The following is a 22,517-nucleotide window of genomic DNA, read 5'->3' as shown; positions in this document are numbered from 1 at the left end:
GCCATTGCATCCTGCGTGGCTCTCTGTGCCATGCCCTTTCCCTCAGTGCAACAGAATCACATTGAATTTGCTCTGATTGGGGCCTTCTGTGGCGCTTAGGCTTTCTGTACACTGCCAATTGAAAGACAAAACTTTTATCATTCACAGGTGCTTAAAAAAGCCCCTTCCCCTCAAACAAGACAAAAGTTTTGCTGCAGCAAGTGGTAGAGTAAACAGGCAGAGCGTTCCCCTGTCGACAACGCGAACCCCGCTCGTAGGCAGTGGAAGTATTTTGTTGGCAAAAGTGCTGATAAACAGCATTTATGCTGCCCGACTTTTAGCGACGTGGCCGTACTAAAAGCTGTGTAGTGTAGACAAAGCTGTAGACCGAAGGATTTAGTCCGCGGTAACATATGTTTATTAATAACACCGGTAATGACTTCTGGTCCGCTCTACTATTAATTGTCTCCATTCTGGGGAACAGTCAGTCACCATTATTACCTTGCTATTGCTTAAGCAGTTTGGAATCTGCCTTGATAAGACTTTCCCCTTGCTCCATGCTTAGTTGTTTTCCCGCAGAGTCTGCAAGAATGTACCTTATTAAAAGCTTTTAGAAAATCTATCTAAATGATGCCCACTGGGTCACCTTCATCTATTAGCTTTTACTTTATAGAGGCACTCATTTCCCTTACAGAAGTCAGGTCGATTTTTGACATGGTCTGGTAACATTGTCTATTACTATATTTATTTATTTATTTATTACTTATAATGCCCAGGAGCCCTAGTCATGGGCCAGCACCTCATTGTGCTAGGTGCTGTACAAACACAGAACAAAAAAGGTATTCCCTGCCTCAAACGGTTTACAGTCTGTCTAAGACCAGAGCCCAACAGATGGGTACAGACAGACCAGCTGGGGAGTACAGGGAAACAATGAGATAGTGTTGTCTAAATAGCCAAGACAGACATAAGATGGGGGAACGGTGAAAACAAACAACAAGGGTGAACAATGTGATGGCAACAAAGGACATGTTAGTGATTTTGTTTGTTTTTGGTTTTTTGGGAGGGTTTAGTTAGGGGATCAGCTAAATAGAAAGAACAGGGAAAAGTGTGGGAGGGATGGGGCAGGGAAGGAGCGCATAGAAGGGACAGGTATGGAGTGAAGCTGAAGTGAAGAGATTGCTCCAACCCTCTCGGCTCCTCCTCACATACAGTCAATCAGCACAAGGCAGAGGAAGTCAGAGAACATTCTGCTTTCAGATGGAGTGTCCAAAGGTCCCTGTTTTGTCTGCTTCTGGGCCTGTTGGCTGGGGTCTCTGGCTGGCTCCTCTATATTAAATATATTATTTTATCCTTAGACTTTCAGTCAACTTTCCTGGAGAGCACCAGACTGGTAATTCCTGGGATCAGTCATGGAAGGCTATGGTGGAATTAACACAATGCCCTTGGGGTTGTTTAGGTAAGAGAGAATTGAGACATCTTTTGGGGTGTGTTTTTAAGCTGGCAGTAAGAAATAAGGAGTCAGATGGAGATGAAGTGTAACTGAGAGAAACTATTTGTTTATAGTTCCAGAGAGGTGGTTATGGTTTAGAGACCTGATATTCTAAGGGCACACACTTCCTGGAAGGAAGCATGGCATTCTAGCATGCTGGTCTCCTACAGAAAGCATTGGGAGGGAACATGTCCCGAAGCATAAAACAAAGATGTGTGAGAAGGATCACACTTGGACGGACAAGACACACATACAAGCATGGAAGAAATGAGTTGGTAATTTCAGGGAAAATTTGTTTTTTTTCAAGTTTCTGGTATTTAAGCTACTGTTCTTCATTTCTTATGCAGTGCTCCTGGGGATGCTTATTTACACATCTTTATCTCGTTCCTTTGACTTTGCTGTCAGTGTATATAAATAAATTACTCACATAAGGGACAGTTTCAATGAATGAACAGCCATTCAATGTTTTGTTTTATCCTCGTTGTTCAATGCGTGACTTTAGACCTTAATTACTGTATAGTACTCAAATCCTAATCTGAAGACAGAATTATTAATTTAGTCATGAACTTTTCTCTGGTGGTCCTCACTATAGTGTCTGAGTGCTTCAGGGATATTTATTTATTTCCATAACATTCCTGTCAGATGAGTAGGTGGTATTATCCCTGTTTTACAGATGGGGAACTGTAGTACAGAGAGATTAAAGTTAGAAGTATTCATTCATTTCATTCATTTGAGAAGCGTAGGACTTGATTTTTCCCTGTATTTAGGATTATATAGCCCATTACAGCTCTTGTGAGAGCTCAGTGCAGTGCTGGCCCTGCCCCCTGCCAAACAGCAGCCTCCCGCCTCCCTCCCCAGCAGTGGTCCCCGGGGCAGCTGGAACAGCCACTAGTTGGTGGCCCCCAGCAACGGTTCCGGGGTAGACCCTGGCAGCTGGGCTGCACTGGCCCCCTTGCCCGAACAGCAGCCCCGGGGCCCCCCTCCCACCCCTGTAGCACTCCAGGGGGTGGTCGGAGCAGCTGCTGCTTGGCGGCTCCCAGCAGCTGGGGCCTCTGGCCCCACCGAGCAGTGGCTCCCCTGGAGGTCCCCCCACAAGATTTAGTCGGGGTATAAGTCATGGACAGAGCACAGGCTGTGAATTTTTATTTATTGCCCATGACATTTTCATGACGTTTACTAAAAATACCCATAACTAAATCATAGCCTTACTAGTGAGGTCACACTGGTGGGGTGGCAAGTGCTTAAAAATAGCATCCTCCGTGTGTTCAAGGTCACACCCATGAGGGCAGAGTCATGCAGGCTGAGGCAGGCCCATGCCATTTTTGGAAGTACTGGACTGTCTGGTATTCTGGGGATGCATGAAAAGCCACCCTAATTCTATGAGATAATGCAACAATGCTGTGACGTCAGCAGCTCCTGCCCACTTGCTCCAGGCGTGAGCTTGGGAAGGGCTGGTGTCAGTTCGTTAAGGAACTGCTCTGGTTTATGTAGGAGCAGGTATGGGAGAGATAAGAGATGCATCACAAAGAGAAAAGTGACAAGGGAGAAGACTAAAGGGACTTGCCACAAAGGACTGCAGGGAGGAAGAACCATGAGGAATCACCTAGGGAGAAGAAGGATGGACCACAAGAAAGAGCGTGGAGGAGGGTGGGACCACAGGAATCATGTGGAAGAGATGAGACCACAAGGGACTGCATAGTGGAAGGGAACAACAAGGGATCACATCCAAACAGAGGAGGTGGGAGCACAAAGGATTGTGTGGAGGAGAAAGAGACGGGCGCATGAAGGCCTGCGTGGAGAAGGAGACACCATGAGGGATTGTGAGGTAGTGGCAGAGGGACCACGAGGAATCACATGGAAGAGGAAGGATCACAAGGGGTTGTACAGAAGAGAAGGAGGTCAGACCACAAAGGATCACATGGAGAAAGAGACGGGACCATGAGGGATTCATAGACTCTAGGACTGGAAGGGACCTCAAGAGGTCCTCAAGTCCAGTTCCCTGCCCTCGTGGTAGGACCAAATACTGTCTAGACCATTAGATGAAGAGGACAAGGTGGGCCCGTGAGAGATTGCATGAAGAAAGAGGAGGAGGAGAGATCAGTGATCGGGCAGCACAGGAGGGTCCATGAAGGATTGCATGGTGGAGGAAGAAAGACCTCATGAGGGATTGTGCAGATGAGGAGGAAGGACCACAAGCAATTGCATGGACGAGGTGGTGGGACCATGAGGGACTACATGGAGGAGGGATCATGAGAGAGTGTGTGGTGAGGAAGGAGGAGGAGAAGGGACCATAAAGTCTATGAAACCTTAATTGTACCCTCTTGCGCTTATGCATTATGATATAGTCTTTAATGCCACGATCACTTACCAATTTTCAGTGCACAGAACAGATGGTGCTTACTTACTGAGCAGCTATTTTCTCATTGTTCAATGTGTGGCCATAGGCCTTATTTATTGCACACTATTCACACCCTGCTCTGAAGGCAGAATTATTAATTTCCTCATGGGCTATTCTGTGGTGCTCATCACTCAAGTATCCAAATGCTTCATAAATATTAATGAATTTATCTTCACAACACTCCTGTGAAATGAGGGGGTGATATAATCTGCAATTTAAAGATGAGGCATTGAGGCCCTCAGCAACACCCTGCCAGATTTCAAGTCATTGCTGCAAAGCATAAAGGCACTAGAACTTCTCTATCAAATGGTTGTAATTTTTTTTTATAAAGGGCAAAGCAATGTATTTTTCTTCAATCTCACTCTCAGAAATGGCTGAACTGTTTTAGCTGAAATTTTAAGTAAAAAATAAGAATTAAAAAAAATTAGTCTGAAACAGACATGGAAAATTTCAGTCCAACCAAAGTTATAAGCTATTGAAAACAGGGTCTTATAATGGAAAAGGTCTGGCAACCTTTAATTATCAATATCGCTACCAGCTCCTCCTATAATTCATATTTTATTTCAATCTGTCCTTGTTACTTATGATTTTTAGTTAGGAGGAAATATATAAACTGGAATAAGTGACCAAAGTTTGATGTACCTGCAGAATCATACAACAAATAGTGTGCTAGCTCGTTGAGGCAGGCACTGTCTCTTAGTATGTGTTTAGACAGTGCCTAGCACATGGAATCCTGACTAGGCACTGCCACAATATAAATTTTAAAATAAATGTATGTGACATCAAGATGCCTCCAATCTGCCCTCAACAGATACAGACCTATTGTAAGATGGTGGATGGTGGCAGTATAAACTATAACAATTCTTCTCAGAACTATCTTATTATCAAGAAGTCCTGTTGCTGAGGAGACATCCATGACAAATGCTTATTGCATTCTCCAAGTTCTATTATACCGTTTCTTTGACATACCATTTATTAGTACCTAGTAACTAAAGTGGAAAGAAGAAAGTTGGGTAGATCATGTTACTGCAGATCTGAGAGGAGAGAGGGAAATATATGGGAAAACAGGTCCAGCTAGATGCTCACATTATCTATTTTTCTTTCTTATTTCTTTCACATTTTCTGAATTTACTGTTCTAATTCATTCTTCCTATCACAGCTGGTTTTTTTTTGTTTTACTAAAACTGTGAGATGTTTCCGTATATTCAGGGAAAGAGATGGGATTTGATTAGTTAATGTCGGAAAGTACTCTGAGGAAAGCTGTTATAGAAGTGCAAGATACGATGATAATTACTTAGTTCCTACTAGAAGAATAAAAAGTTTGAGTGTTTTCAGTTCTGTAAATTTCTGCTCATGCATGGGCAGGGGGTATAATAGGTCAGGGGAGGATGCTGGATGCCTGGGCAATGGTGGACCCGCCTGCGCTCTGCCTCTTCTGCTTACTGCTCTGCCCGTTTCCAGAGGCCCCCACTGCCCATCTGCCGCTGCCTGGTGTGTCCCTCCTGCCCTCCACTCCAGCCCCCTTCTCCACAGGTCCCTGCTGCTTGCCACATCCCTCTTCTCCTCCACCCCCCTCCCCATGAGACCTCCCCCTGACTGCTGCCTGCCACCTCCCTCCTCAGCCCCCCGCCCCCATGGGGGAGAGGGGTGGAGGGGAGGAGAGACTGGGGATGGGGTGGAGGGGACCTCATGGGGAAAGGGAGTGGAGGAGAGGAGGGACACAGTGAGAGTGGGGGAGCTTGTGGGGGAGGGGAGAGAGGAGGAGGGACATGGTGAAAGTGGTGGCAGGGGGTCCGAGTGGGGAGGGAGCCAAGCCAGGGAGAGGTGGACCCTGGGGCGGAGTGGGGGAGGGGCCACAGGTGGAAGAGGCAGAGTTAGCCTCCCTTAGGGGAAGCTTCACCCCCTGCCCATCGTGGTCTAATATTATACAGCAAGACTGCATAAAAGCTCTCAGTCTCTCTCTTCACCCCTTCCCTCCCCCATATTTTAAATTCACTCTGGACAACTAAAGAAAGATCAGGTTAACAAGTGACAGCTGAGCATGAAGCCATACATCTCTAGCATTAAGTGCAAGCGGCTAGAAACCATACAGCTGCTGCTAGCAATTAGAATTGTCAGCTTTCCACCAAGGACCCCTCTGCTGACTTATTACGGCTAATTGCCAACAGGTATCAGATTGCCTTAGCCTGTGGGGATATAAACCAAACAGAGAGCGGCAGGGGTGGCTCTAGCTTTTTTGCCACCCCAAGCACGGCTGGCAGGCTGCCTTTGGCGGTGTGCCTGCAGGAGGTCCCTGGTCCCATGGATTCAGCGGCTCACCTGTGGGAGGTCTGCCAGTCCTGCAGCTTTGGCGTACCCGCCGCCAAATTGCCGTTGAATCCGTGGGACCGGCAGAGCGCCCGCAGAAACGCCGCCGAGGGCTGCCTGACTGCCGCCCTCACAGGGACTGGCAGGGCACCCCCCACAGCTTGCAGCCCCAGGAACGCACTTGGAGCACTGGTGCCTGGAGCCGCCGCTGGGGAGCGGACTAGGAGGTGGTGGGTTAGTGTGAATTGCAAACTGGGGTGTTTCTTAACAATTAACTCATGATCTAGAGGAAGCTTAACCCTTTATTTGAACCCCTATGTGACACAGACATATATATGGCTGGCTGTAGGAAGCTTTCATTATGTTTAGGGCCTAAAACCCATGGTATGGATTGTTACAGTTCCCATACTGGGTAGCCCATCATAATGAGATTACTAGGGGCCAAAATTATACTGTTCCTTAGACAGTCACAAAAGAAGTGGAAGAGAATGTTCTCAAAGAGGGTAGTGGCTGTCACAAGAAGGCCAGTGATATTTCTGATGATCAAACCTCAGAAGACTCAGTGATGTAAATAAATCCCCCAAATCTGGGTGCTTCTCTGAGCTACCCACATCTCTCAAAACCACAAAGCTGGGCTACGAATGACATGAGAATGGGCTTCTCTGTGAGAAGGCTTCTATTTCTGGCTGGAAACCCGTCATGCAGAGGTAAATCAAAACCTAAAAGGAAGTGAGGAATACTGGACATTAAATAGACTATTGAAAGAAAAAAATTACCTAAGGAGGTGGTGGAATCTCCATCCTTAGAGGTTTTTAAGGCCCGGCTCGACAAAGCCCTGGCTGGAATGATTTAGTTGGTGTTGGTCCTACTTTGAGCAGGAGGTTGGACTAGATGACCTCCTGAGGCCCTTCTAACCCTAATATTCTATGATTCTAAGATTCTGTTTTCTGTTGTCAGAACTCAGGGTTTTTATGAGATGGCTCTCCCATATTTCTCTTTCCATGGATCCTAACCCTGCCTTCCACAGCCATTTGGCTTCCCTCCTACCGCCTCCAATCCAATTTCCCTGACATTTAGAGGAGCCAGGAGCAAAATAATGTAGGCAGAACCTAGCTGTGGTTGCTGTTTGGGTATAACTTGTCATAATCTGATTCATCAAGTTAAGCCTGTCACAAAGTCATAGCTATGTGAGCATCGCTGTGTCCTGGCCTTGGCTCACATAGCCCTGTCTGTTCCTTTATCTCAGGGTAGAAGGACAGTTGAACTCCTACACAATCACCATCTTATCTGTAAAACCACAAGTGTCTGTGGGGGTGGGGGAAGGGGTGGGGGAGGGGCGGATGAGGAGTATGGTGGTGGGGAGGAAGAGAGAATCTCTCTCTCTCTTTAAGTACCCAGCACATTATTAAATTGAGACTGTGCTGTATCATGCTTAGTGTATTCAGAAAGCCACATGGCCTTTCGCAGCCTCTCTCCTCATTGTTCTAAAATGCATAAGGTTTAAAGAATTCTATCAATCACTAATACACCAGATTTTTTTTTTGACAGGTCCAAGTTCACTGTCTGAGTTTTGAATGCCAGGGATCATGGTCAGTGCACACATTTTTGTATTTCTTGGACGTGAAAAGCCCCAAAGCCAGTTCCCTGACCCTAACTCCACTTATGCCTGCTGGGAGTCAGGATTTTCCAATGCCACATGCTGCTGCAGCTGACTACAGGGTACACAGGCTTGCTGCTTCTAAGAAGTTAAGTACAGTAGCCAAACCTGACATATAAACGCACATGTAAACATACATGGATTTATATGTGCATGAATAATATGGATATATTATATATTGATATATTATATACATAGATATATATGCACGTAAATAATATGGAGTTACAACTTAATTAGTTTTAAGAGAGAGCTGGACACATTTATGAGTAGGACTGTATGACAATGTTGCCTGTGGTGTTGGGAGGCAGTGAGGGTCCCTTCTGGTTTATATTTTATGTTACTAAAATCTCATGCTTCAGGTCTTCACCTGGTCTCCTGCAAGGGTCAGGAGGGATTCTCTCTTTCCCTGCTCTTCTCCCTCCTCCCCTCATATTCTGGGTTTGTTTGGTTTTGGTCTCCTTCCTCTGAAGAGATAGCCATGGCTGGAGATGGGACATTGGAAGGGGTGGGCCAGGGCTCTGAGGTGGCACTGAGCATTCTCTCTCTATGTCTCTCTCTGTCTCTCTCTCTCTCAGGTACCTGGCTGGCTGGTTCTTGTTCACATGCTCAGGGTCTAACAGGTCACCATATGTGGGGTTGGGAAGGAATTTTGAGAAGACTGTTGATTGTAAGCCACAAATCTACACAATCTTACTGCAGCCCACCCACTCCAGAAATATTCCCAGCCTTGCTGCCTTTTCAGCGCTAATACTGTCCTGAACAGGTAGTGGTATTTGCGTCCTATTGCTCAGTTGCAGTGGTAGTTTTGCAATGCAAAAAAATGCGTACCGAGGATCTATGTTGAAATTGCCAAACTCGTAACAACTGTAACTCAGCTAGATTTGAAACCATAGCCTCAACCTAAAAATGCATTGCAGCAGTGCCCTAAACCCATCTTAATCCTCCCCAGCCCTGCAAGCACAGTCTCACCTGGTATAAGCTGGCAAGGTGGTGGTTGGTTTTGATCAAAAATGGTTGGTTGACCCCTGGATGGTCTACATCGTGAGCTGCAGCAGCTAGCAGTCCAAGCATAATGTCCAGAGGGGTGAGGAAGTTGGCAAGCTGGACCACACAAAATTGACCACAACATTAGCACAAACAGGCAAACAATTCTTTTACCAAGAAAATCAAAGCAACTGCTACAGCATGTAATTGTTTGTTTTTATAGTTCAATTTACAATGCTATCATCTGAGATAACCATTTATACACAGCCATCCACAGGTATGGCACTTTTGAGGTCATTGCACAGTTTGTATCTATCAAAACTATCAGACTATAATGCAGTGGTTCAAATAAGCTGGTATGGTCAGGTACGCCATACCATTAAGATATTTATTGACAACATGCCGTACTGGAAAGACACATTCAGTATCAGCTGAACACCGCAGGGCTCTCCGGGGAATGGCAGCAGCGAAAGGAGCCGAACATGAGGCCACCAGGCAGCCCCATGCCAGCAGCTCCTCTGGCCTGGCTGTTTACTGGCCCCAGTCCTTCCATGCAGCTGTGTCTCTTGTCTGGGGTCTGTACAGCCCTGCTGGAGGACAGGGCAGTGGGCAGGGCTGGAGACAGTACAGCTGTGCTGCCGGCATGAGGCTGCCTGGTGGCCCTGCGTTCTTCTCCTTTCGCTGCTGCAGTTCCTGGGAGAGCCCTGTGGTTCAGTGGATACAGATTTCTATCTGCATCCATGGGTATAAATTTGTATCCGCGCAGGGCTCTAGTCACAGAACATTTTTTGTGAGGGGGGCTGAGGTCGGGCCAGCGACTGGTGCAGTGGTTCTCAAACTTCTGTACTGGTGCCCCCTTTCACATAGCAAGCCTCTGAGTCCCACCCCCCTGATAAATATATTAAAAAGTGTTTTCAATGTAACACCATTATAAATGCTGGAGGCAAAGCAGGGTTTGGGGTGGAGGCTGACAGCTTGTGATCCCCCATGTAATAACCTTGCCATCCCCTGAGGAGTCCTGACCCTCAATTTGAGAACCACTGGATTGGTGGGAGGGTCAAGTGACCCTCCCAGGTTCAAGTGTCCCTGCTGGCCTAGGCAGAGAGATGAAGGGGTGGGGCCAGAGCCAGAAGGCCAGAGCGTCTCCTTTTCCAGCCATGCTGCCTGGGACTCTGCCTGGTACAGCACAGCGGCTGCCTGGGGGAGCCAGGCACTCTCCCAGCCAGCTGCTATGCTGCACCGGGCAGCATCCGGGAGTGGCTCCAGGGCCTGGTTGCCAGGAAGAGCAGCCGAATGCCAGGGGGAGGCAGTGCAGCGGGAGGACAGAGCCCCCCTTAAGATGGGGAGGGGATGGGGAGAGCATAGAGGCTCCCAGGGTTGGGAGTGGGGTGGAGAGGAGTCACATGGGGAGGTCACATGCTCCCCCTTTAGCTGGTGCCCCCCTTTGTGTCTCTCCCATGAGTCGCTGTACTGGTAAAAGTTAAAATCTACTTGCACCACTGGCTATATGCTGGCTCATTATTATCATAATAGTTTTTATGTTAGTATGAGCAATTAATAGGCTAAAAAAACAGGGTAGCTTCTACAAAAATACCGATATTTAGTCTCAAAGATCTTGTATAGAAACTATGGATAAAACTACCAGTCTAACCTATCGTATAAGATCAACTCCGCCATCAGGAACTACTTGAAAATGTTAGTGGTATATTACCCTACTAGTAAAGCACACTGTATTATCAGTGTACGAAGGCCAACATTTTCAAAGTTGTCTGCTTAATGTTAGGCATCTCAGTCCAGATGCAGACACCTAAATAACATACCTGATTTAGCTGTCTAACTTCACACACTCACATTTGAAAATGTTGGCCACGCTCCTTCCTGAAATACCTTTCATCTCATTTAGAAGCAGAATGGAAGATCATTCTCGTTATGATTTGGAACAAGCCCCCAAACCTTTCTGCTGCTGAGTGCCAGTTATTTTTTACTAATATGAGTATTAGTTCTGATTTGAATAAGGTGCCCTGCAATGAGAAACAAATGTGCCCTGCAACAGACTCCAGATATCAGTTATCCTGTGCATTTAGAGGCAGCATGGTTTTGTGGTTAGTCTAGAGGACTGTGACTCATGAAACATAGGGGCTGATTCCACTCTCACTTATACCTGGGTAACACTCCATTGACTTCAACAGAACTACCCTTTGTTTATGCCAATTCAAGTGAGATCAGAATCAGGCCACTGGACTCTGTTTCTGATTTTGCTACTGAGTAGCTGTGTAAGCTTGAGTCATGGTGAATTTAAGTGGCTTAACTATTTTCCCCATCTCCAAAATAGCTATTTTATCTATCTTGGTACCATGATTTGAAACTCAAGCTCTGTCAGTGCAAAGTCCTATTGTTTTCATTTGCTATTACCTTGGGCTCCTTTAGATAACAGTGCATAGCTTGAGTGACGTCAGCAGCATGGACAGCATTGTGGTATGGGTTTTGGCTGTGATAGTCTTCTTGAACCATAACTAGAAAGCAAAACAGGGAAAAGATTTGTCCCAACACCATGATCATTCTTGGAAACTGGGGTTAAAACAAGAGTTGGGGTTATGCTCAGGGGCGTGGGGATTTTCTTCAAATGTCTACATCTTCCATGGCTTGGCATTCTTACTAAGATGCTTTTGGAGGAAAAAAATTGCTTGAAAGGATTTGTGAGGCCCTAGAGGATTCTGGCCCTAGTTCATAAATCAAACTTTTTTTGCCTTAGTGAAGGCTCCCATTTAAAAGTAAAGTAAGGCTGGGAGCAAGGGAGGCAAAGTTATCCACACTAGAGTGTAATTATTTGAGACTGCTGTCATAGGTGAGTAATATGTCATTAAGGCAGTACCTATTTCACAGGACAGGTAGGATGTGGGGTCAGTTGGAGGGAGTGGGGGGGAGGGCTTGTTACTTGGTTGATTATCCATGGACAAAGGTGTGCTCATGTCTTGTAGGCAGAGCCTCAGAAATACAGTAGTTTGGAAATCCAAGTGGAAATTCCTGGAATATTTTTAATTATCTCTATCTTGCATTTTAAAATCCAACTCCCTCTTGTTTTAGTTTCTAGTGCTGGAATTGCTAACTTTCCACCTGGAAGATTGAGATCCGATTTTACAGCCTTCTCTCAGCTCCTGTTGACACAAGAAATCACTGAGGTTTGCTCCTGAAATTTGCTTGTGCCATGTGGTAGCATATTTCAACACCAGGCAATCCACTGTGCCATCCTTGGGAAAAATGACATTGACCTTGTATATGCAAAGGCTGTCTTATAAAGTTGTCCAAATCACCCTTCTCTCTGAGGAAAATGTCCTGTTAAGTGGGGAAGAGGGATCAGAAGCAAAATTCCAGTGGCACTGACTCAATGCTATTGAATGGCTTTCCTGGCAACCCGGGTCTCTAAAATGTATCAGAAGAGACAAGGAAATCTCTAGCATGGGACTTACCTAGCTATTAATTGCCAGAAGGATGGAATGCATATTGTACTGACTGGGACAGAGACACCTCATATGAGGCTAAGAATTGAGTATGTGCATGTGACACGAAAGAGAAAATCACTCACTGATAATTCCTGCTGGCATACGGCTTTTGTTGTAATTATTGTTTCTGGTCTTTTATACAAGTTGCTAGAAACAATTACTGATGTGTATATGTGTATACTATTTCAGTAGGGTTTTTTTTACAGCTAGCACTGTATGTCTATATATCAAATATATACATCATTTGAAGGAGTTGATGATAATTCTTTAAGCCTTGTATAATTTCGGATTGAGTGATCTGTGTGGCTGCTTCTTACCCTGTACAATCAGTTATGGCAGTTAAAATAGGTCAAAGTACTCTGGTGTTTGGGGTACCCTCCTGACCGTTGCAGAATTTGCACTTTCCAGAAGTGGCAGCTGTGCTTTCTCACTTTGAAACTCTCTGACAGGACACGATGCATGGACTTACTTGTCTTTGGCTTTCTTTCTTTCTTTGGTGCCCTGACAACATGGGGGATAATATTTCTGTTGGCAGTGGCGGCAGTGGCTTTCATCAGTGCTATCCAGTACAGACAGCTTGATATAATTTGTTAAATTTTGTAAATAGGCTCTTAGCTGCTCTATAAATCACTAAAACAACAACACTGCACTACAGTTCCATTTCCACTGAGATGTATTTGGATTGATTTTACAGTGTGTGTGGGGTTCTGTCTGTGTGGGCCTACACAGTCTGTGTGTGGCTCAATATAAGGTGGTTGGTTTTTTAAAAAAAATCAGCAGTTCAGCTTTATCTGACCTGATGAAAGACTGGTTTAGAGACCAATCCAGAGTTCACTGAAGACTCACCATTGACTTCAGCTGGTCTGAGTCTTTATTGCTTGTAAAGTACGTTAGTGTATTTTACAGAAATGTTCAATTGCTAACATTTACAAGAATATATATATATATATATATAAAAATATATAATATTGCTGACATTTCTATATACCGTATATATATTCTTGAAAATGTCAGCAATATTATAAAATATAATTGAAGCAAGACAGAGCCATGTTTGTGTCCTACCTAAGCTGTAAAATGCCTTTGATGACAGAATTGAAGAAAGGACTTACCTAAAAATCTATGTAATGTAACCATGTCTAACTGGAAATGGTGAATAAGCCCATGCACATTGAAGAGGTGGCACAGCAATGTTACCAGGCTGTTTCCTGAAAATATAGAACACTTGTTAGCTTCTTTTAACAGCGGATAAATAACGCAGTGACAAGCATGCACAAACAAGATCTTGCTTATTTTCTAATGGTCTGAACTGATTCAATCTCATGAAAGCTGCTCCTTCCAACACTTATGCCAGGGTTGTCAATTTTGGTTGGACATATTCCTGGAGGTTTCATCACATGACACAATCTTTAATTAAAGATTAATCATTAATTCTTGGAGACTCCAGGGCAATGCTGGAGGGTTGGCAACCCTAATTTATGCACATAAGTAACTTTGTGCATGGGAGTAAAGTTATTCATCACAGTGTGTATGCAGGATCAGAACTTTGTCCTGTATGGACAATGTCAGTGGAATTCACCTTTGAGATATTCTTTCTTGTGTGTAGTTTATACTGTACTGGAAATCCTTTTCCTGTTTCTGCGTTATACATGTACTGAATTCACAAAGCAATGCCCAGAAAAGACCCACTGAGAAGGAAGCCTTTCAGTATGAGCACAACTGTGAACTTCACAACAAGGGCCGCTTCAGGAGTTGATGGTTTTAGCACTTGAACTTAGCACAATGTCCCCTGTGAACTATATTTAGGGCTTCTATTTCTCAGGGTTTATTAATTTCATTTTTCAGCATTTATTTTAGCTACTTTTGAGTTCTATATAAATATCCCCAAATCAGGATTTTTCTGGGCTTTCTCTAAGTATATATATGTAGCACTGTTTCAAACAGCACTACATTAAAGCACATCGGGGAACTTTTAGTGCACATCAGCAGGGTTTACACAGCCAATTAATGCACAACATGTTAGTGTGCTTTAGAAATCACATCTCTAAATCCACTTGTGTTGACAAGCCCTTAGACACAAGCCAAAGAGCCTATATAAACAAACTGCACAGGAAAAGGAGTGAAATCAATATTTACTTAGTAATCATTTTTGGTGTTTTTCCAGTGCTTATTTGATAAACATAAATTTCATTTTTTTTAATTGCATTTTATTAGTATTTATCAGTTAAAACCTAAAATCAGAAGCCCCAATTATAGTGTCAGTTCATCTCAATTACTTCAGTACATGGCCAAAGCTAATTGGCATTTAAAGCCAAACAAATTACTGAGAAATCATCAGTTTGCAATTAGTTGAACTTCTTTATTTCCTAAATGAATGTACAAACATATAAATAATCCATGCATCCAGTTCAGCACATGGCTATAATTGGATCTGGCAGTAACAATGCAGTCGTATGCAGCAGAAAATGAGTTTCAATTTAGCAAGGACTCAATCCCTCCATAAATTCACACTAACTTTAGTAAGAGTTCAGTACAGGTAATAATGGCAAAATTGAGTCCTACATTGGTATTCACACTGACAAGCTATTTAGGAAGAGGATGTGTAATTCTATAGTAATCCATTTGCAGTGTTCATGGAACTGAAAGAAAATTTAAATTATACAAAAGTACAATGATATAAGGAAAGAGTGATTTAGGATTGAAGGATAATGAATGTCTGAAGAGGAAACAGGTAAAAGGATAGAAAAGCATTTTTTTGATTCTTCAGCTATAGTGCTATAAGATGGTAGCACAGGAGGATAGTGCAGTATATTCAATGTAATTTCAGCAAGTCAGCAGGATTACATTTTTGCTTTCTTTGTCATTTACACACCTTTCCTCATAATTTCTACTGCCAATCAGAGGGCTAATAAGTAATCCTCTAGACCAGTGAATCCCAACCTTTTCCATACTTCAGCTCTGCCTCGACTGCCAATCTACTCGGGATCTAATAGGGAAGCCCCTCCCATTTAGCCGTGTGGAAAGGATAGGGTGGTCATGACCCCACTCCCCGCCCCTGGCTCTGAATCCTTCCTCTACTCTTAACTGATCCATGCTACTTCATTGTCTAGATTTGTGTGTGGCTGTGTGTACAGAATCAAATATAGACTTTAATACACACATGTACATTTTAACTGGCAATTCATAATTATGGCATTATTGAATGAGAGAAGAATTAATATCCTATCCCAACAAATAATATAAATAAAGCATAATTCAGACCCAAACCATTTTATAATAAAAATTCATGGCTGATGGAGTCTGGCCCTGAAGTCTGTGTGGCTGATTATAAGAGGCTCATCCCAGTGTAGCTGGGTGGTATAGGACCAGCACATATTACTGATCTGAAATGAACACATTTTTTAAAGCATTTGTGGATTTTTCCCAGTGGAACGTGCCATTTAAAGGTAAGTAATTATCAATTTACAATACATAAATAAAAGGAGGCCATGACAAATAAAAAGAAATTAAATTTATAGATATGGGATACATTTAAATATAACACAATTGTGAACATTCTGAAAATGTTTAACGGTGTGATCTTGTAAGGAGCCGAGCACCCTACAATTCCCATTTAAATGTTCAAACAGGAAAAGTCTAGCAAAATAATTAGGAATTCCTAGAATAACTGTATGAGAGGCATCATATGACAAAAAAGATTTGGGTTTTTTTGTTGTTACTTTTTTATGACTTACCATTTGTCAAACGGTCAAACAAGAAAATGTCAAAATCCCACATTTCCACTTTGGATAGCATGTGCTGAAAATGCAAATATGAAAGCAAATGACTTATGTCAGACTGTGAAGCAGATTTAAATAATTATTACTGTACATTACGTATCATAACTGTAGTTGCTGCAGCTTCAAAATTCTCCTCATGAGAGCTATACAGATGCATTTGAAATTGGATCAAAACAGCCATTTCTGCCTTCAAGAGACAAGTTTTATTCCACTGGGTGAGAAATCCTCTTGCCTTTTTACTTGACAGAAGTACAGTAAATGAGACCCTGCCAAAAATATTTTCCAACTGAAGCAGGAAGAACGTGTGAAAAATCAAAGAAAACATTTTGCCAAATGGTCCATTGCTGTGCAACTTTTTGCAGCCTTCCCTTATTGCCTCAAATTAGCTCTGAATTTTTCAAAATGACTCGTACAGTGTGAGTTCTCCTGAGGGCTTGATTCCTGCATTTTGTCTTAGTTCCTGTGAAGAGATGTGCCCTCTTAAAAATGTAGCTGTACTATCCGGACAAACAAACACAGGAATAACCTTTAATCTCATGCTGTACGCAGTTTCAGAGAGGAGTCCAGAGTAGCATCCACTATGTACAGCATTACACAGTTGACTAGGTGTATTCAGGATTTTGAACCTGGATCAGCTGCATGACAAACTGTATGGCAAATTCTACATACTATTCCCCCAGCACCTGACACAGTCCAGATTCCCAAGTGGGGGCCACGATTTGTGACCCTTTCTTGCACTGAGTAATGCTTACTCATGTGACTAATCCTAATGACATCAACAGGACTAATCATGTGGGTAAATGCTACTCAGAGTGAGTAAGGGTGGAAGAATCAGATAATTATATTTTGCCTGCTATGACTTCTCTTTTCAGTTAGCATTCTTTACTTTCTAGCCTAAACTGTTGTGTAGTGTTACCATGGACTGTTAAATAGTTGCTGCATAGGTGGCTGCATTTCCTTGGTGGTTGAAATTAATCCTATGTATAGTTTTATATCAGCTTACGTTTGCAACTCACTTAGGGATCCTTCAGGCAAACAAATGTATGTTCATCACTTAATAATTCCAGATTGTAATTTGGGCTGGCTGAGTTGGAACTTTGGCATCAGGTCTAAACATTTCCTTGTCACTATGATGCTCATTCCTTAATGCTATGAGCATAAAAGCCATGGGAAAGTCTAGTACACTTGTTGGGGGGTGAAATTAGAGTGGTAATTTTAGCCAGTTCATCCACCCATTTGTTTTTCAGAAAAGCAAGTTATAAAATGACATTCTTCAGCAAGATATTTCCAAGGATTGGGGATTTGGAGATGTCTCTTACCCTTGCTTGTCCAAGGTAGTCTTCATCCAGTAAGTACAGAGAGGCTTGTGGTACAATTCCACGCAACAGCCTGGATGCATGGAAATATCTCTGAAAGCTTAACAGTCTTTTCACCTTTTTCTTGGTGCCAATTTCCCCTGAGTGTGTTGTATCTGTGAAAAATAATTAGTACAAAAACCATCATGCTGGAGCTCAAGGACAACTTTTTCCATTCTTTAAAAAGAAAACGTTGAACATTTCATAATTTTGTAAGTCTTCTCTCAAACTCGTAAGAAACCACAATACTCTTAATGCCGCATTCTTTGCTGTTCAGATTCAGGAACAAAATCTCTCTCTTAGGAGTGTGCGTGCACAAGTTATACATTAGCTTTAGAAGTAATGGTGTATAGGTGTATTACAGAGGTAAATGATGGTGCAGTGGTTAAGATACTAGCTTAGAAGACCCAAGTTCAAGTCCCTGTTCTATCAAAGGCTTCCTGTATGACCTTGGGCAAGTCACTTAGTCTGTCTGTGCCTCAGTTCCAGGGTTTGATGTAGAATTGTCATCTGTGGGCAGGGTAAATCTTTTCACGATACGAATTGCATTTTCCTGGAGTAATTGTACCAACACTGTTAGTGCTATGCTCTTTAGATAGATGGATAGTTCCAAAACAGATAAGGCACACAATCAACAAAAACATGACCAACTTTTCTGATGCTGTAAGGTAAACTTCAGGAAATCAGACAGAATGAAACTCCCAGATTTTGTTAATCATTCATGCTTCTAAATCCCTTTGGATTACAATGAAAATATACTTTGCATTCTGAATTTGGAAATGTGACAATCAGACACTCTGATCTACTCGATCTCTTTCCATACAGAACTGAAGCCAGTACATGTTGAACTCAGAAGTTAAAAGATCTCAATATTAATTTTCCGAATGAACTTTTCTGGCTGTAGCATCTGTTTGTAGTTCTCTTTCCCCCGCATTCCCACATTTGCTGGGAAACTGTGTGCACCCAATTTGGGATCTAATGTTGGATCAGTCTAATACTGACTTACACTATCCCCTTCAACGAGAGAGACAAAGTGGATGAGATAATATCTTTTATTGGACTAACTTCTATTGGTGAAAGAGCCAGGCTTTTGAGCTAAAGAAGAGCTCTGTGGAGCTCAAGAGCTTGTCTTTTTCATCAATAGAAGTTGGTCCAATAAAAAATATTAACTCACCCACCTTGTCTCTCTCATTTATTGCAACCAGCACTGCTACAAAAACACTGTCCTCTTTAATGACATTTTCCTTTTATGTGATGTTGTGTGTGGTTTAAAAAAAATTAAATTCTTCTCTTTCCCATGTGGGTAGTGAATGAGTGTGTATAGTGCTCTTTGATGGTAAATAGTAAATGAACCAGAGCCATTAGACTCCATGCCATCCCCATGGTAAGATGAGTGGCCCTGGAGTGTCCATAGTGAATCATCAGTCAAATTCAGTTCTCAAAGTCTGTAACAAGATTGCATGCCCTTTGTTATATGCACCCGGACGCTGGCGCTTATAAAAGTTCAGCACTGTTTCTTAATGAGTTTCCAAGTTGTGATGGTGATTTCTGTGTGTGCAGCCTTTGCAATACAATCTGCTGGAGATTACTATAATGATAAATTACCAGAAGAAGCAAAACTTCATTAGAGACCTAAACCCACCTAAGGATGCATTTTCAGTGCACTAGATGACCCATTTTGGAAAAAAAAAAAAAAAAAAAAAGGTAAAATTGGCTGCCTAATCTGTCATATTGTTTGGTGTTTCCCCATAACCAACCCATGTGCATAATGCTAAGAAGTTAAATTTAGAATAAAAAACAATTAACTGATGCCAGGTAACATATAAAAGGGAATATACCTTATTCAAGTTGTACAGTAGTCATATGCTCTCTTTACTGAATTCCAGAATGACTGTTTCCCTAGAATTTCATATATGGATGAATTTGACAAGGAAAATTAAATTGTTTTCATAAGAAAGAGGACTTAGTTTGGCATTTATTTTACTCTATTATTGTTAGGAGTAACAGCTACGTTTACTATTAGAGAAATTAAAAGTTGTTTAATTTGTGCATTTAACAGCACTTCATGTCTAGTCAGTTTCAATGTTGCCTTCTGTAGTCACTGTAAGTTGAGAGGACAAAGGAAAAAATAGGGTAGTGGTTAGAGGCAAGTGGGGGTAAGCATGTTTTTTTTTTTTTTAAGATGGGGTTTACAAGGGGTTGGCTGAAAATGGAGAGTTCTTTTCAGGGCAAGCCTATCATTATTTGAGATGAGCAACTGCATTGTACATCACTGAATTTGTTATGCAGAGAAGATTTTACAAAACATGCATGTGGTGAGGGCATCTCTTCCCATTTTTTGTTATTTGTGCTGAGCGTTAGTTTTTCTGTGAAATTCAAATCTGACCTTTTCCATGCTTATGAATATTAAAAATATGTATCTAAAACACTTTTCTGGCACTTTTTAGAGAGGTCTTTAGATATTAATTTTAGAATCTTATAAAGTCTGTATTGGTGCTGCAAAGGAACAGACAAATTTCACAGGTTTGTGTTGGCTTAAAGGTCAGGAATGTTGTTGAAAATTTACAGTTTTGAGTGTTTTCTAGGTGGAATTTCCTCCTCATGTGATCCAATAGTCACCAAATTTCAGGGCTACTGAAGGGCACAAAACAAGCAAACAAAGATAATATATATTTTGCTGAGGACACTGAGTATGAGTTATTGAATCCCTAAGTCATACCATTCCATTGTACAGGAGATTGTTCCAAATATCCCAAGGACTTTTAATAATGTGTAATTGCAAAGTGGCTGTAGCTTGAAGGACAACTGGAAGCCTCGTGTTCTCGAAAGACCAAAAAGGAACAGGATTATTGTAGCAGCATGATAGCTAAAGCTTCTGAGTTGATTCACTGGTATCTGCCCAAATTCTATCGCCCTTTTAAAAATTAGAGTCATTTCACTTTTCTTGTCTTTCTTTTTTTAAACCCTGACTATTGTGGGAATGGCTATCAAAAGCCACACCAGTTACTTGGAGAGAACAGTGTGGGAGGAGCCCAAAGACTGGTTGTGAATTTCTTTCTTTTATATCGTGATTTTTGATAAGTTGCTGGAATCCAGCTCAGTTCTTGGAAACCAAAAGTCTTTTAGGCTTAATTCCAAAGTTAATCCTTCATCAGTCTCTTCTCCTCTCTACCTCCAATTTTCCTATTCCCTTCTTTGCCTAGATTATGTTACTGTCACAATCTCAGCTCACATGTTTAAATTTTACAGGCATGGAAACATTCTGCTTTGTCCATTAAAACTAGCAGTTGCCAGAACTCCTCCTAACCAGATCTCCATCTGGCCTTTACACTGAATGCAAGTGATTGTGAAATTGTCAACTTCCTTCCTTTCACTTTTGCTTCAGAAGTCAACTCTCCAGCCTGGTCTACCCTGCTGCTGCTGGTTGATCTAAGCTACACAATTTGAGTTACTTCAGTAGTGTAACTCAAATCAAAGTAGCTTAGATCTACTTATCACGGGGTCCACACTATGCTATGTTGACGGAAGATGCGCTTTCGCCTCTCGTTGAAGTGGAGTACACAAATCGATGGGAGAGCACTCTCTCATTGATGGAGAGTATCTTCACTAGATCTGCTAAATCAGTGGTCCCCAACCTTTTTGTGGCCAATAGCATATTCATGTTTTCAGAAGAATGTGGCGGGCGCCAAGAATTTTTCAGGTTTCAGAGTAGCAGCCATGTTAGTCTGTATCCGCAAAAAAACCAGGAGTACTTGTCGCACCTTAGAGATTAACAAATTTATTTCAGCATAAGCTTTCGTGAGCTACAGCCCACTTCTTTGGATGCATAGAATGGAACACACAGACAGGAGAAATTTATACATACAGAGAACATGAAAAGGTGGAAGTATGCACCAACAGGAAGAGTCTAATCAATTGAGATGAGCTATCATCAGCACGAGAAAAAAAACTTTTGAAGTGATAATTACGATGACCCAGAGAAGGTGTGAGGAGAACTTAAAATAGGGAAATAGATTCAATTAGTGTAATGACCCAACCATTCCCAGTCTCTGTTTAAGCCTGAGTTAATTGTATCTAATTTGCATATTATTCGAGTTCGCAGTCCTCTTTGGGCCTGTTTTTCAAGTTTTTTTGTTGCCACTTCAATCTGTCACTGAGTGGTTAGAGAGCGTGAAGGTGTTCTCCCACTGGTTTTGAATGTCATGATTCCTAGATGTCAGATTGTGTCCAATTTATTCTTCTTGCATAGAGACTGTCTGTGTTGGCCAATGTAAAATTGCAGAGGGGCATTGCTGGCACATGATGGGCAGTATATCATGTTGTAGATGTGCAGGTGAATGAGCCCTGATGGGGTGGCTGATGTGATAGGTCCATGGTGGTGTCACTTGAATAGATATGTGGACAGAGCTGGCCATCAGGGCTTTTGTCTGCAAGGATAGGTTCCTGGCGATTAGTGTTTATAGTTGCACTTGCTGTGAGTTGTAGGAGATGTTATTTGACTTCCAGGTCGGGAGACTGTCTAATAAGTGAGGAACTGACCTGTGTCCCAAGATCTGGACGACGTGAGGATGCTATCTTTAAGGATAGTCGTACGCTCTTTGATGATGCGGCCTGGAGAGATTTAGTTGCGGGGCTGTCAGGTGCATGGCTAGTGGCCCGCTCGTGTTATTTTCTTTGTTGGGCCTGTCCTGTAGTAGGTGGCTTCTGGGTACTCTTCTGGCTCTGTCAATCTGTTTTTTCACTTCAGCAGGTGGGTATTGTAGTTTTAAGAATGTTTGATAGAGATCTTGTAGGTGTTTATCTCTGTCTGAGGGATTGGAGCAAATATGGTTGTATCTTAGAGCTTGGCTGTAGACAATGGATCATGTGGTGTGTCCTGGATGGAAGCTAGAGGCATATAGGTAAGTACAGCGGTCAGTGGGTTTCCGGTATGGGTGGTGTTTATGTGACCATCGCTTATTAGCACAGTAGTGTCTAGGAAATGGACCACTTGTGTGGATTGGTCTAGGCTGAGGTTGGTGGTGGGATGAGCAGCTGATTTGAAAAAAAGAAAAATACCGATTATG

General features: G+C 42.5%; 1 protein-coding gene across 1 annotated transcript in view; it reads right to left on the bottom strand.

Moving 5' to 3' along the window:
• PDE7B (phosphodiesterase 7B) overlaps nucleotides 1–22,517 on the bottom strand; it is a 289,123-nt gene that overhangs the window by 16,703 nt on the left and 249,903 nt on the right. Inside the window, exons 4-8 of the mRNA XM_032770233.2 lie at nucleotides 17,416–17,567; nucleotides 16,052–16,115; nucleotides 13,430–13,525; nucleotides 11,230–11,330; nucleotides 8,803–8,934 (exon numbers count right to left, since the gene is read on the bottom strand). Of these exons, the coding sequence (XP_032626124.1) occupies nucleotides 8,803–8,934; nucleotides 11,230–11,330; nucleotides 13,430–13,525; nucleotides 16,052–16,115; nucleotides 17,416–17,567 (545 nt within the window). The remainder of the gene's footprint in view (nucleotides 1–8,802; nucleotides 8,935–11,229; nucleotides 11,331–13,429; nucleotides 13,526–16,051; nucleotides 16,116–17,415; nucleotides 17,568–22,517) is intronic.

The sequence above is a fragment of the Chelonoidis abingdonii genome, chromosome 3 (genome assembly GCF_003597395.2).
Source record: "Chelonoidis abingdonii isolate Lonesome George chromosome 3, CheloAbing_2.0, whole genome shotgun sequence".
Classification (NCBI taxonomy): Eukaryota; Metazoa; Chordata; order Testudines; family Testudinidae; genus Chelonoidis; species Chelonoidis abingdonii.
The sequence above is the reverse complement of the archived record's forward strand: the minus strand, read 5'-3'. Positions and strand labels throughout refer to the sequence as shown.